Below are 14,456 nucleotides of genomic sequence, written 5' to 3' on the forward strand. Positions count from 1 at the left end.
TTGTAAAACCAAAATTATAGAAAATGGCTAATTTCTTTAGCTTGCTCATCAAACTTTCAAAGAACTTCATGTAAGGTCATTTCACTATATTTTTGTTTTGTTATCCCGATTTTAGTAGACAGATATACAAACTGGGCCAGGTATAGTAGTATATGCCTTTAATCCCAGCACTGGGGAGGCAGAAGCAGGGGTAAATCTCTTTGGGTTAGAGGCCAGCTTAGTCTACATATTGATTTCTAGACCAGCCAGGGCCACATAATGAGACATTTTTTAAAGTCACACAAATTATGATTTAACATAAAACAACTGCCTCAGTCTCATAAATCAATTTCTGTAGTTACAAAATCTAAACATTAGCAGAAATAGCAAAATTTACTTAAGACAAATGGATGGGGTAAGTAAACATTAAAATACAGAAGAAAACCATTACAAAATGACTGTGAAGCAAGATTTCAGTTCCCATGAACTTTACAACTAGTGATACATAAAAGTGAATATTCCTTATAACAGGAAAAGGTATAAAGCATCTAAATTCTTTTCCTCAAAATTGTCTTATACATAGAGAAATACACGAACATTAAAGCAGAACTAAGCAATCTTAGAACACCTAAATAAAGGGATCTCTCACTTCCTAACATTACAGAGTCATACAAAAAAACTGGCCTGCTCTGTGGGTAACTCCTTGACTCCCAGAAACAGACACCACTGGGAGAGGACTGTGAGCTCACACAGAAACAGTTACACACTTTGTTTTTCCTTCGTATCAAATTCAGTTCCTTTATATATTTTGTGTTTAAATGGTAATGTGTTCTCTTGTTCTTACCTGAAAAGAAAATTACTTTATTACAGGAAAGGTCAAAGGTGATGCTACACATACAGCAAGAGTCCTTTTATATTCACAAAAGAGAACAAAATCAGGGATGTAAAGTCATCCCATCTTCAAAGGGAAATTTGAAGTGGATCACCAAGAATTTAGTCACTGATCTACTGAAGACAAAATTTGATGCTTAGATATGGTTCCATCATTTTTATACCGGATCAGCAGCTGTTACCCTACACTGAGATTAAAATACACAATAAAAGGCTATCTATTGATTTTTAAAATTATATTTAAATTAAAAATTCTATTAACATTACAAATTTCATATTTAGTTCTCAAAGTGGAAAATAAGAAATTATGAAAAAGCAAGATAAAGAATCAAAAGTGAAAATGATGGTTAGAAAAAAGAAAAAGAGGGAAAATGCCCAAATAGTCAATCTGGTGACACTAGAACCCTGAAAGCATGTAAATACGTTTATGAAAAGACCTGATGCTTGACTAATGGCACCTGTCATTTTGAGAGAATGTACCAACTAAGAAAGCAAGGTACAGTTACTTCCATAGAGAAACACTGAACATATAATAAATAAAACATACACTATGCGACTCTGTTTCAATAAAGTTCTTGTTTATGAAAACATTTCAAAAATATGTTTAAATATGGGTTCTAAAATCTTTAAGTACTTTTCAGAAATACTTTTACTTGTGCAGTTAGTTTGCAAGTTCTTAACACCATCAAAAGCACCACAGGAGGATTTCTGGGGATCCATGGCCACAGGGCATAGTTTTGTTCTGCCAAAGCTCAGGTGGCTAGCATGAAAAATTCTCCATCCAATGCAATGGGAATTAAGTTTCCTTCTTTGAAAAGGCCTATTTACTTACTGCATTTCACCTGGCCTATCTGATTAGGTCCTGTGGGAACTGTGCTGTTGACTACTCTGCAGTTTCCTGAGGCTCCTGCAGAGATTCTGTGGCACAGGAATCAATCTCCAGTCTACACAAAGGCGACCTGTATGCATTTCCCCAGTAGTGTCCCTAAGATACCATGAGTGCAGTATCACCCCTTGCTTTTAACACAGGCTCATGCTTGCTTAGACTAAAAAAAAAAAAGATTTCTTTTGTACCAGAAAAGATGAATTACAAAATATAGTGCAAAGTTAAATTTTAAAATTTCAGGAAAAAAAATTCCCCCAAATGTAATAAATGATCAACCTGGTTTTATATGTTCATAAGAATTATTAAATTAATTTTTACTACTGATTTTTCAAATAACATTACCACCTTGTAAAAGAATCTCTTCTAGATGGTTCAGTGGTTAAGAAAACTGAATGTTCTTGCAGAAGACCCGGGTGTGAATTACAGCACCCACATGGCAGCTAACAACTGTGTGTAACTCCAGTTCCAGGGGATCCAACAGCCTCTTCTGTCCTCCACAGGCACTGCACTATACGGGCGCACTTACCTACATGCAGGCAATACACGCATACACAGAAAAATAATAAATAAAATATTTTAATGTTTATGATTTTTTATAGGCTGGGAAGATAGTTGAGTAAAATTTAAAAACTAAGTTCTAGGCCACTAGACATCTCAAATATTAAATAACTACTAAATTCAACACCCAGTGCCCTTCATGAAACTATGTAAGGACATCATGAACTTACAATGGTGCTCTTTTAAATTTATAATTAGAGACCAAAAGTAAGCTGTTCTCTCAGAAGAAAAGCACAGTGGATAGTTGGCTGATAGGCTATTACGCTGATGGGAAAAGTTTTTCCTACCTAACCTCAAATCATGAAAGCAATCTTAAATATAATACATATTTTGATGATGCTGATTTGTAACTACTCATCAAAGCTGTTTTATTCAGTAATATGAGAATCAAAGCTGTGTAAGTAGAATGGAAAATCCTTGTTTTCTGCTATTTACAAGTACTAGAGTTTATATTTAAAAGCTATTGCAATAAATTTAGGGAAATCTTGAATACTTAATAGCACGTGGGTAGAAGATGACCTATGCCTTAAAACTAGATTGCTTAGTTCAGGATGCTGCTCTGTGGATTCAGTTAAAGACTGTCCGTATGCCTCTCATTTCCCCTTTGGTTTAGTTAAAACTGAAATGAGAATGATTATGTGACTTAGGTAACAATGGTGGTGTAGTGAGATGACTCTTAAATTGCTACAATTTGAAATACCACCTTTACCGCAGTTACTAAAAATTTGTAGTTTCTCCACTATGCAGAACAAAATGTTACATGAAACAACTTGTTACCTCTTGGGTAAATACACCATAGTAATGATAATGTTCTGTGGATTCTCTGTAAGTATTTAATATAATAAGTTCATTGAAAAAATGTAGCAGAAAGAAACTGACATTCTAAATTAACAGAGATAAGGAGAGCTAATAAATCACAATGCAGAAAACTAAGCTGGATTTTTATTTGGGGTCAGAAGTCGCACAAAACACTTTGGAGAGTTAGTCAACATAGTGAGACTAGGCTTGATTCTTATGTTCGTATCACATTTTTCTGCATCTTAAAATTTATCAGTGTAAATATATTTTGCAATCAGAAAATAAATACATCCTGCTATAAAGTCAAATATCATACAATTCATTTCAGACTCAGCCCATTATTTTGATAACACAACATATGAATCCGTACTTTCAACTTCTAAAGGTTAGAAATAAGAAAGGTAGAAAAGAAAATAAAGAAATAAGTGTAAACAAATATAATTTGCAATAAAACTAAAGTTGTAATATGAAAGCATTTTTTTCCTAGAAAAGAAAATGCTAGAAAAGGTGTGTATGGAAGAGGAGTGGTAAAGACCACTGACCAGGCAACTTGGGGGGAGCAGTTTATTTGAGAGCAAACTGACCACTGGGCTGCCTCTCGGGGAGCAGGGAAACAGCAGTAAGCAGGGGAGTCAGACATCTTTCCTAGGTGGTCGGGTGGTTGGGTAACTGTCCATGGCATGACCAGGCAGTTTAGCTTAGGATTGGTTGGTCACCCAATGAGCAGTGACTTGCCCGGAGCCAAGTTCAAACCCTCTGTTTTAGAATACCGTGAGCTGCGCTGCCATTTTAGGAGCCTGCAGGGAACCTAACAAGGTCGGCACGTGAGTTTCATCATTGTGAGGGCCATAATCTATGTTCATCTTATAAATATACCAGTGTTTGAAAAATTTAGAACAAAAAAATCAGCTGAAGTTAATCACTTGACAATGGTACACTTTCAGTGCCATCCATGAAACTACGTAAAGACATCCGTGAAAATTTTACAAGTTGTATTTTAGGGCACAAATTATTCTAAAAACTCAATACATACATATTTGAGTGTCATTAATTTAAAATACTCTCAGATCTCAAAACATACATAGAAATCAATTACTTAATAAAATGTCAGTCTGACCGCTACCTTACTTCTAACATGTAGCTGTTACTTTCATTTTTGTCTGAATTAATTTTCAGAGTGAAAAATAACATAGCTGTGCTGTTTACTAACAAGATCTAATACATAAAGCTTCCATTTCTACAAAAATGTAATGACATGATTATGGAACATGTAAGACAATCTAAAAGTTAAAAATAAACCTCCAATTAGAGGCTTAACAGTTTTCAATCTGTATCATTACAGTTGTTTTTAGTGAAGCAAAATTTGTTCTACAAATTTCAATCTCCCATCATATTCATGAAATGGTAGTATTCCTTCTAATCATTTGTGCACACATTCTCCTGAGGATATGTGATGGTTTAAATGAGGTATCCCCCACAGACTCAAGTATCTGAACACTTTGTCAGTGGTGCTGGGTTGGAATCCCTATGAGGTGTGGCCTTGCTGGAGGAAGCATGTCACTCACAGTGGGCTTTGCGAGTTCACAGCCACGTTCCACTGCCAGTTTCTCTCTGCTTCCTGTGTCCAAGGCCCAAGAGACTGCCTGAGGCTAAATTAAAATGTAAATTTTCTTTGGTGGAAGAAATTTCAAGATAGCCTAGCTGACACTCAGTGATGTGGTTATTAATGGTGAACATTATGCAGATCTATAATGCAAAAGAGAAAGTGGGGCAGAAAGAAGTACAAAATGTACAGTGTGGAGCAAAAAAGAGCACTAGGAAGCTTTAATAATATGGCAGCCAAGGCTGGTGCTGGAGCAGAGGTTCTCTTTAATAAGGATATTAGGGCCATTATGGAGAGACCACCAGATCTGTTCAAGATGCCACCAGCTAAGCTTCCAACTTGTGGAAAAAAAGTCCTGGTTTCAGCCACATGAAGAGAGAGAGAGAGAGAGAGAGAGAGAGAGAGAGAGAGAGAGAGAGGTTTAGTAGAGACTGAGGAAAGATGAGCCCCAGAAGGGTGGTGGTTTAGTAGAGGTTTGGTAGAGCCCCAGAAAGGCAGGAGAGAGGGAGAGAGAGGGAGAGAGAGGGAGAGAGAGAGATTGATTCTTCCTGTGAAATTTCAGAGAGCTGCCAAGGTCAGAAAGGACGTAGCAGGGGAGTGTGTGTGAGAAGGCAGCCTTGGAAGGGCAAGAGGGTCTGAGAGGCACTGTGTAAAGCTGCAAAGGTCAAACCTGGTGGGCAATGGGGACTCCAAGATGTTTGTTGGAGATGCCAGAGTTGAGACATCTACCAAAGAGAACTGTATACAAGGAGTGGTACCAGCCCAAGAGAGATGTATGTTACAAACAGCAAAGCTGGAGAGGCCTGAGCCATCTAAGCCCTTTGGAACTAAAGTCCCAGACTTTGGACATGGAGCTACAGGATTTGGTGTTTGCCCCACTGGTTTTCAGCCTTGCTTTGGTCTGTTATTCCCTCAATATACCTCCATTCCTCCTTTTTCAAATAGAAATGAATATTCTATGCCATTGCATGTTGGAAGTATGGAATCTGCTTTCGATTTACTGGGACTTATGGTTAAGAGATTACCTTGAATCTCAGGAGAGACTGTGGACTCTGAAGTTTTTAATGCTGTTGAGACTGTGAAAGGCTATTGAAACTGAACTAAATGCATTTCACATTATGATATGGTCATGAGCCTATGGTGGACAGGGTGTGGAATGCGATGGTTTGATTAAGTGCCCCCCTAATACTTGGTCAGTTGGTGGCACTATTTTGGTAAGGTCATGGAATCCTTAGGTGGTGTGGTATTGCTAGAAAGAAGGATATCACTGGGCGTGGGCTTTGAGAGTTCATAGCCATGTCCCATTTCCAATATCTCTCTCTGCTTCCTGACCTACTTGAAGATGTGAGCCCTCAGCGTCCTGCTCCGGCCACCTCTGCCACACATCACCCTGCTTTGATCGAACAACTCTTATCCCTCTGGAACTGTAAGGCAAATAAACTCTTCCTTCTATAAGTTGCCTTGGCCATGGTATAATATATAATAAAAAAGTAACTAATATAGGTTGTGAGGTCTAGTCATTAGAAATATGTATCTCATTAGATTTTCTACACTTGTCTACCAGTGTATCACCAAGTAATTTTACCTCAGGAAGCAAACTGCTTTATTCTTCTCCATACACTACAATTGCCCTAGACCAAATTAGAAAGGGGCCATTGGGGGAGGTAGAAGAAAGATATGGAAGGAGGAGGGGTAGGGTGGAGGCAGAAGATGTTAAGGAAGGGGGATAGTAGGCCACAGGGGATAGGAAAAGGGAAAGGTGAACAATGCAAAAGGAGGTTTAAGTGGGGAGGGAATGGGAGTAGCTTCCTAAACTCACATGTGTACAGACACACACACACACACACACACACACACACACACACACAGGAAATTAATTGGAGTTACCCTATACAAGGGATAATGCTCCTCCCAGAAAACAAAGGTCAAATAAAAAGCCCAGTGTCAGGTGTGGGATACTTCCCCCCCACCAAGTTGTTGGTCAGGTATGTCCCAGACACCACCAAAGCAATACAGGCTATTGCCACTACTCTAGGTTGCTCACTACCACTTGAAGGTAAGACCCATATCACATACTTTGATCAAAGGACAAAAAGAAATCAAGCTGGTACTGACTAGGAAGCTTCTTCCCCGCTGGCTAGTTTTTGTAATACTGGAAGGTGGTATACAGGTTGTTGGAATGACTTCTGACCAATGACTTTTACTCTAATTTGCAGCAAAAGTTACTGGTTATAATGCAAACAAGATCACTGAGCAAGATGCTCTTGTGACATAGGCATCTGAGTGATTCCTTGGGACCCTACTTTGCCCTGCACCCAAGACAATAAACGAATGTGGATGTGCTTGAATTAGCATGTCAAAACACTGGAAGAAGCACATTCATATTCATATCCTGAGCACAGTGAGAATAATTGACATTATTGCTGTCCTATGCTGTAGGAGATACTTAGGCCTAGGGATCAAAGGGTAAGGCTTTCTGATAAGGGTGAATCCAAGATTTTTTGATGCTGAAAAAAGTTTGGAATAAAAGTATGGGTGAGGCCTCGTTCAAAATGAACAGATGATTCTCAGAGTTCAGGCCCACTCCAAACAAACACAGGTCAGGTCGATCATTTATTCAGCTACAACCACAATGAGACTTAGTAACACCACAATAGGCTGCTGGGAGAGAAAAGCAAACCCTGTGAACTATGATAATGGCCAGCATGGAGAGATATGCCTGTGGGTGCAATAGTGGCACAAATGTTACAGGGGTAGCCAACTGATTTCTGAGTGGCTTTAAGGCCTGCTCCACAGGAGGAAACACATTATCTGGTACTGTAAATCTGAACAAGAACCCATGGCTGGGGAGCTTAGAGGCCTCAGGTGTTATGTGGTCATTTCTTCTAGGATAAAAGTTTCCATCCTGGAGTGAAGCTTTCAGACTCAGGATGTTCTAAAGGGAGCCTCCTTAAAATGCAGGACATAAATGACTCAAAATCTTGAAGAAGGTCCTAAAACTGACCAGATGTACTAGGCACCTCCCTCCCCAGCTTATATAAGCAGCAAGGACACCTGTACGACACTCTCAGCTCAGCTGTTACCATGCTGAGTGGGCTTTTTGGTGATAAAAGCTGTCTTTGAGCCACTTCTGCTCCTGTAAGTAACCCCTCTACCCAACATGTTAGGCTTTGGTGGTACCCTTATTTGTTCTATTACTTGTTCTCTATCCAGGTTGTGCAGACATTTGTTCATGCCTCCCAGGAAAATGTCACACACTAAGGTGAACCTACTCCTATTATTTTTTTAAACGGACAAAGTATCAAACTGCCCTTTAAATACAGGTATCTTTACCATAAACTAATGCAGTGTTCAGTCCTCATGAGAAGTTTCTTTGGGCAGCAAATAAGACTTAAAGCGGAAACTCTCATCTGGCCAAAGTGAAGAGATGAAGAGAATAAGTGTATGTGGAATGCTCAGCCATAAAGGAGACATCTACACCATGCACTCATGCCCAAGGCTAGAGTGGAAAAGGGGCAGGAAAGATTTTCAGAACCAGTAGGAAGGACCAGGTGAAGCAGTGCCTTCTGTTCATGACAGGACCAATGTGCTCATGAATGGACAACAGCTGTGGTTATGTATACAGACTTGCACAAGATTGAAACAGTCAACAACGTTCAGCATTGGGGGGCAGGGGCTCATGAACACCATATCTAGCTGAGGAGCAACTGGTAGCTGAAAACTGCTAGGTGAGGGAGCATCAGTTGCCTTTAGGGGTGTGGTTCCTGGAAGGCAGACTGTGTTCCAGTGGATCAGCCCATACCACTGGTATATGGGCAAGAGATACAGACACACAGACACACGCACAAGCACACACACTCACATGTGCACACAGAGCACGTGGAGTTGAGTAGAGGTGGCGAAGTGGGGACTGGATCCAGGAGGAGCTAGGAGGAAGAGCAGCCGTGACTCTGATCAATTATGCATGGAAGAAATTCTCAAGAATAAATTTAAAATATTATATGTTAAAAAAATTACCCTGGACGAAATTACACTCTCTATTTAACAAAGATACGACAAAAATATTGTTTTACCTATTATCTATGCCATTATTGACTATGTCCATTTTCCACAATTAGCTAGGGTGATCTGTCATTTTCAAAATGTAAGTTTAAGCTTGTTCTCCTCATGGATTGGAGAGATAGTGGTCTGAGTGAATATACTGCTCTTGTGGAAGGATCTGAGCTCAATTCTCAGAACCCATGCCAGGTAACTCACAACTGCCTGTAACTCCAGCTCCAGGGGGATCCCATGCCTTTGAGCTCTGTGAACACCTGCACTCACATGCACATACAGACTGGCACACATAAGCATACGTAATAAAAAATAAAACCTTTCAACTTGTTCCTCTCCTTCTTAGCATCCCTGAACTGGTCCCACCCAAATCTTTGGTAAGTTGTAGCGGAGGCAGTAACAGGGTGCACCCCCTTTCCAGCCTCTCTCTTACCTGCTGCCCTAATTCTGAGTGCTCCTGGTCTTTTCATGTTGTTCTCATCAGTTCTCCCTTCTGTGGCATTTGATGGCCCCAGCTCTTTCCTGAGCACCACCTGCTCTTCTGCTCCCACATGACTCTCACTGCTAACTCAGGGTTTATTTTAGGCATCGATTGTTCAAGACACATTCCAGCATTTCAAAACTCAGACTAATTCTCACGGCATTCTAGACCTGTGCTTTGTCAAGACTCATCACACTTGGAATATTTTAAGTGTGGTAATGTCAGCATGCCCCTCCATTAGGATGTGTACCTCCACACCAACAGAAGCAGTATCTAATTTCTGTTCAACACTGTAGTCACAACATCTGCACAACGCCAGGCACAAAGCTATATGTCTAGAAAACATTAGATAAATGAGTAGAGGAATAAATGAACACAGTTTCAGCATATTAAGTCCAGTGCATGAAAAATCCCACTGTTTGTACAGACATTTAGCCATGCTCAATTACTGGTTGCTTTGAAAATTGTGAGCACGCAATATACTTTGAAACTATAACAAGGAAAACGTCAACATCTGACATACATATCTAGAGTCTTATAGAAATGATTTTATGGAAGAGTTTTATATTTTTGTAGAGACTATAAAAATAACATAGTTTATTTATAATAAACTGTAGGGGAAAACACTGTTGTTTGCTTTGGGCCATGGAATATACGGAGTGAATAAATTAACCAGAAAACAAAAAAACAAATCACTACACTCAAGTGTAGAGTATTTGGGCAAAATTTCATTATGCAACTAATAAATGCTCTATACAAGGGATGGGCCAGACTACATACTAGATTCTGAGACCACAGAGTAAATAAAGTACATACTTAACACTCAAGGGTTCGAAATGAGATGACTTGATACAAAGATTTTTAATACTTAGAGGAGTGTCGGCATCTTCCAGGATATGAACACAGTAAGAGACTTCAATGCCCACATGACTTACATGGCATGTACAGACCTCTTGTTTCTTAGGCCTACATCTGAGCTTCTCTCCTAAGCTCTGTCTCTAATGAAACATTTCATTACACATGGCTGAGATCTAAGAATAGAAGATGAATGAGAGACTTATCTGGACAAGGCTTACTACCTACAATGGAGAAGGAGAAAAAAAAGGGCTGGGAATTCTGTGTTGTCATAAACACAACTGCACAATGGATCAAGAACTATGGAAGCAAGAACAAAGCCATACCAAGGCAGGAAGGTAGGATGTGAACACTTCATCATAAAGAAGGTATAATTTACTCTTCAGACTTTGTCAAACTTCCTTACTTTTCCAGACGGTAGAATACAAGATTGTGCAAATTTATGTAGCTTTACTGATTCTTTCTGTGAAATCTAGCCTGCTGTCTAGCCTGGCAGTGCTAGAGCCTTGGTCATCCTAGATAAATGTTCTATCTCTTACTGTCTGACAACAAAGTAATTCCTTAACTATCAATCATAAAATGTAATTAAAGTATTGGCATCTTATTTTTACATTTAAAATTTATAAAGCTTCAAAGCTAGACATACATCTGTGATCTTAGCACTTGGGAGGCTGAAGCAGGAAGACTGCCAGTTCAATGCCAGCCCCTAGAATATAAGGAGACCCTATCCCTCAAAATCCAAGCTCACACCTCAAAAAAAAAAAAAAAAAAAAAAAAAAAAAAAAAAAAAAAGGGAAACTCCCGCTCCCACTTGTATAGTTTTATAACTTGTCAGTTTTCCTAATGTTAAGGATAGGTTTGAAGATAAAATAATTGTTCCGAAAATACATTTTGTATGTAAATTTAAACTGATTTTCTTTTTTAAAATATAAAGCACAAACTCCTAGTTTAGAACTAGACGTTTTCCCGTTTCTGTAGTCCCACTCTGCTTTTAACTTCTTCATCGCTACTTTGTGGGGATAAACAGCAAGGTTTTCAGACTAAAAATAACACATCAGGAAAATCCATGTTAAGAAAAAGTAACATGTATCTTTTTCCAAATCTAGAAGATGGAATTTTGTTAGTACAATAAAAATAAGAAGAGAATACACAGTGAAGCACACCCACAAAACTTGGCATTATCAGTTTAGACTCTGGTGTAATCTATAAAATTCTTACAGAAACAAAATTACATTGAAAAAATGTGTGCTAACAAAACCTCATGGACTAATCAAAAAAGTACATTAAGTCAAGAAGTTTCGAAAATATGGTTCTATATACCCCCTAACATCTGATGATTCAGTTTTCTGATATCACAGATGTTTGTTGAATAATGAACAGGACAACAATAAGGACAGCTAAGACTTATTGAGCATGCAACTTGTGCTGGGCACTGTGAATAGTTTAGATGTGCGGTGGACAACGATTCTAAGACTCAAGTGCCATTGTTAAGCCCTATTTTAAAGACAGAGGAAAAGAGGCCAAGAGGTGTTAGGAAGCAACAAGGCCAGGGTTTAAATGAAGGCTGCTGATGCCTAAACCCTTACCACTCGACTATGGAAAATCATTATGTCTAGTTAATAATTAAGATTTAGAAAAAGTTTTACATAAGAATTCTAAAAGAAAACTTAAATTGCTTCTTCCATATTACAAAAGTCAAAGCTCTGGAGTCAGAAGAGGTGAAGACACTGTAATTAAGTCATGACAGGCTTTATTAAGATGATTCCAAAATTAGAGCAAGGTAAAAATATTTTCTTTGGTATGAATTGCTTGGATGTCTTGGGGGGAGGCAATCTATTTATTAGTGGACTAAGCTATCATTTGCACAAAGATCAAACTAAATATGGACTTAGACTGTTACTTAATTGCTTAATGTCATACTGGAAAAACAAAGTCCCATACAACCATACCTTAGCAAAAAATACGGTGAGGTGAGTTTCACTGCCAACAATCCAAATTGGGAATTTTGGCGATTTCAAGTAAGAACCAACCTAGAACAAATTTAGCAAAACAAAACAAAACAAAAAAATGAAAAATTTATACTGCCTGTTAAGTACTTGTTCACAAATGTTTGAAACATAACTAAAGTGTCCAATTAATATTTAAATACAAGAAAGCATTAGGAGAGAGTACCTCATCCTCAGAGATTTAATGCTGAATTCATAAGGGAAATATTCCTAAGGTTACATTGCAACTTTGAATTAGAGCACAGTATACAGACCTGGATTTATACATATATAACACAGCTAGATATAAGTAGTCTAGCCCCAGAAAAAATTCTCAGGTTTTGATAAATTTCTCAGATAAAAATATGACTTCTTGCTGGGCGTGGTGGTGCACGCCTTTAATCCTAGCACTCGGGAGGCAGAGGCAGGCTGATCTCTGTGAGTTCAAAGCGGCCAGCCTGGCCTCCATAGTGAATCCAGGACAGCTGGGGCTACAGGGAGACCCTGTCTCAAAAAGACCAAAAAAAAAAAAAAAAAACAAAACAACAACAACAACAAAAAGACTTCTTAAATTTCACCTTGGCACATCAAACTCAAAGCCAAGTATTTATAATTACTTGATAAGGAATAGAACTATAAATTAATACGTAAGACAGGGGAAAAGAGCATCCTTTTTCTTAATTAGTTTAGGGTAATATGATAATTTTTCTGAAAAAAGAATATAGTACAATAAAAATGCACAATGTTTTTTGACTCCGTGATAAATTCAAGGTTCTACAACATGAATAGTATCTTTAAAATGTATAAAAGGCTATACTTATAGTTTGCCTTCAAGGTTAAATACCTATTTACAAGACTGTGCCAAAACTCTGAAAGTATTTTATATACGTGACTGAGATATAAAGGTTTAATACTGAACAAATAAAGATTTACAAGACATTATGTTTACCCTAAAAATTCCACAATTTTTTTTTTTTTTTTTTTTTTGTCTTTTTGAGACAGGGTCTCCCTGTAGCCCCAGCTGTCCTGGATTCACTATGAAGACCAGGCTGGCCTCGAACTCACAGAGATTCACCTGCATCGGCTTCCCGAGTACTGGGATTAAAGGTGTGCGCCACCACTCCTGGCTAAAATTCCACCCTTTTATGAGGACAGACACCATCACTTAGAAACCAATCAGCTTTTGTCCTCATACAGATTGCCTATAATTAGGATATTCCAAGTGGCTACTTGAGCAGTTGGGCCCAATGATTCTTTCCTAAACAGTCAGCAGTCTCTGCTTCTACGCCATGGCTCTGGGACTTCATTATCACCACAGGGAGGTGGAAAAGAGGTGTTCTTGTATTCATGGACAGAAATCTCAGTTCTATGTCCTGTGTTAGAAGGGATGGTCAGATGTACTAATTCAGCACTGTGGAACCAGTCAAGTAGGAAGAATCCTTTGAGCACAGTAAAGAAAAGGAAAAGGAGGGAAGACAGTGTGCTCAGTGCTGGTGGCAGAGGGACTGTAGTGATGAGCAGCACTAGTCCTTCAACTGCCACACAGAAGCAGAGACTACGCTGCTCACAAGCCCTGACTACAGAGATAGAATCACATCCAGATGTTCTGACTCCCAGGCTGGAGACTGCAATCACGTAGCGGACAGTCTAGATATTGCTCAATTTCTCTTAGAGGAAAAAAACCCATGTACATTTAAAAACAATACAGAGGTTTAAAAAAAGAAGATAAGATTTTCTAGTAGGATTAAAGGATAAACGAATGCTGAATTCATGAATAGTGTCCTCACTTTGGAAAACAGTTTGACAGTTCCTCAAAAGCTGAACAAAGAGCTACCATTGGCCAAGTACTTTTATTCCTGAGTACAAACTAAGGTGAGAGCATACACCCACAAAAATGTGCATGTGAATGTTAAGGGTAGCAGTATACTTTTAATAGTTTTTTATTTATTATTTTTATTTTATGGATATAAGCGTATTGTCTCCATGTACTTGAGTGCACCCGTGTCATGACACAGAGGTCAGAAGAGGGCTTCAGAGTCCCCTGGAACTGGAGTTAAGGACAGTTCGTAGCTGCCATGTGGGTTCTTGGGAATCAAACCTGGGTCCTCTACAAGAGCAGACAGTGCTCTTAACTGTTGAGCCATCTCTCCAGCCCCATGGGGTAGCAGTATTCTTAATAGGTAAAACTGGAAATTATCTCTCTTAAGTATTCAATCTGCTATGTGACTCCCATGATTTAACCTGTTTAAAGTTTTACAATATGAATAGGCTCTTCGAAACGTATAAATAAAAGCATCTATCAGTTGATGGGTGGAAACAAAACTGATTCTGTACAAAACATGGCCCTTATCTCACTGTAAAGAGGAA

General features: G+C 38.6%; 1 protein-coding gene across 5 annotated transcripts in view; it reads right to left on the reverse strand.

The window, feature by feature from the left end:
• Positions 1-14,456, reverse strand: part of Mindy3 (MINDY lysine 48 deubiquitinase 3) — a 73,726-nt gene that overhangs the window by 22,271 nt on the left and 36,999 nt on the right. For 4 of the 5 annotated variants that reach the window (XR_607294.3, XM_017798385.2, XM_008833888.2 and 1 more), the window contains one exon: positions 12,054-12,134. The exons of the other annotated variant lie outside the window; for it this stretch is intronic. Coding sequence is in view for 3 of the 4 variants with exons in the window: in XM_017798385.2 (XP_017653874.1) it covers positions 12,054-12,134 (81 nt within the window). In the remaining variant the exon portion in view is untranslated. The remainder of the gene's footprint in view (positions 1-12,053; positions 12,135-14,456) is intronic. 5 annotated transcript variants of the gene reach the window in all.

Source organism: Nannospalax galili, unplaced genomic scaffold (genome assembly GCF_000622305.1).
Source record: "Nannospalax galili isolate Female #2095 unplaced genomic scaffold, S.galili_v1.0 scaffold976, whole genome shotgun sequence".
NCBI classification, from domain to species: Eukaryota; Metazoa; Chordata; class Mammalia; order Rodentia; family Spalacidae; genus Nannospalax; species Nannospalax galili.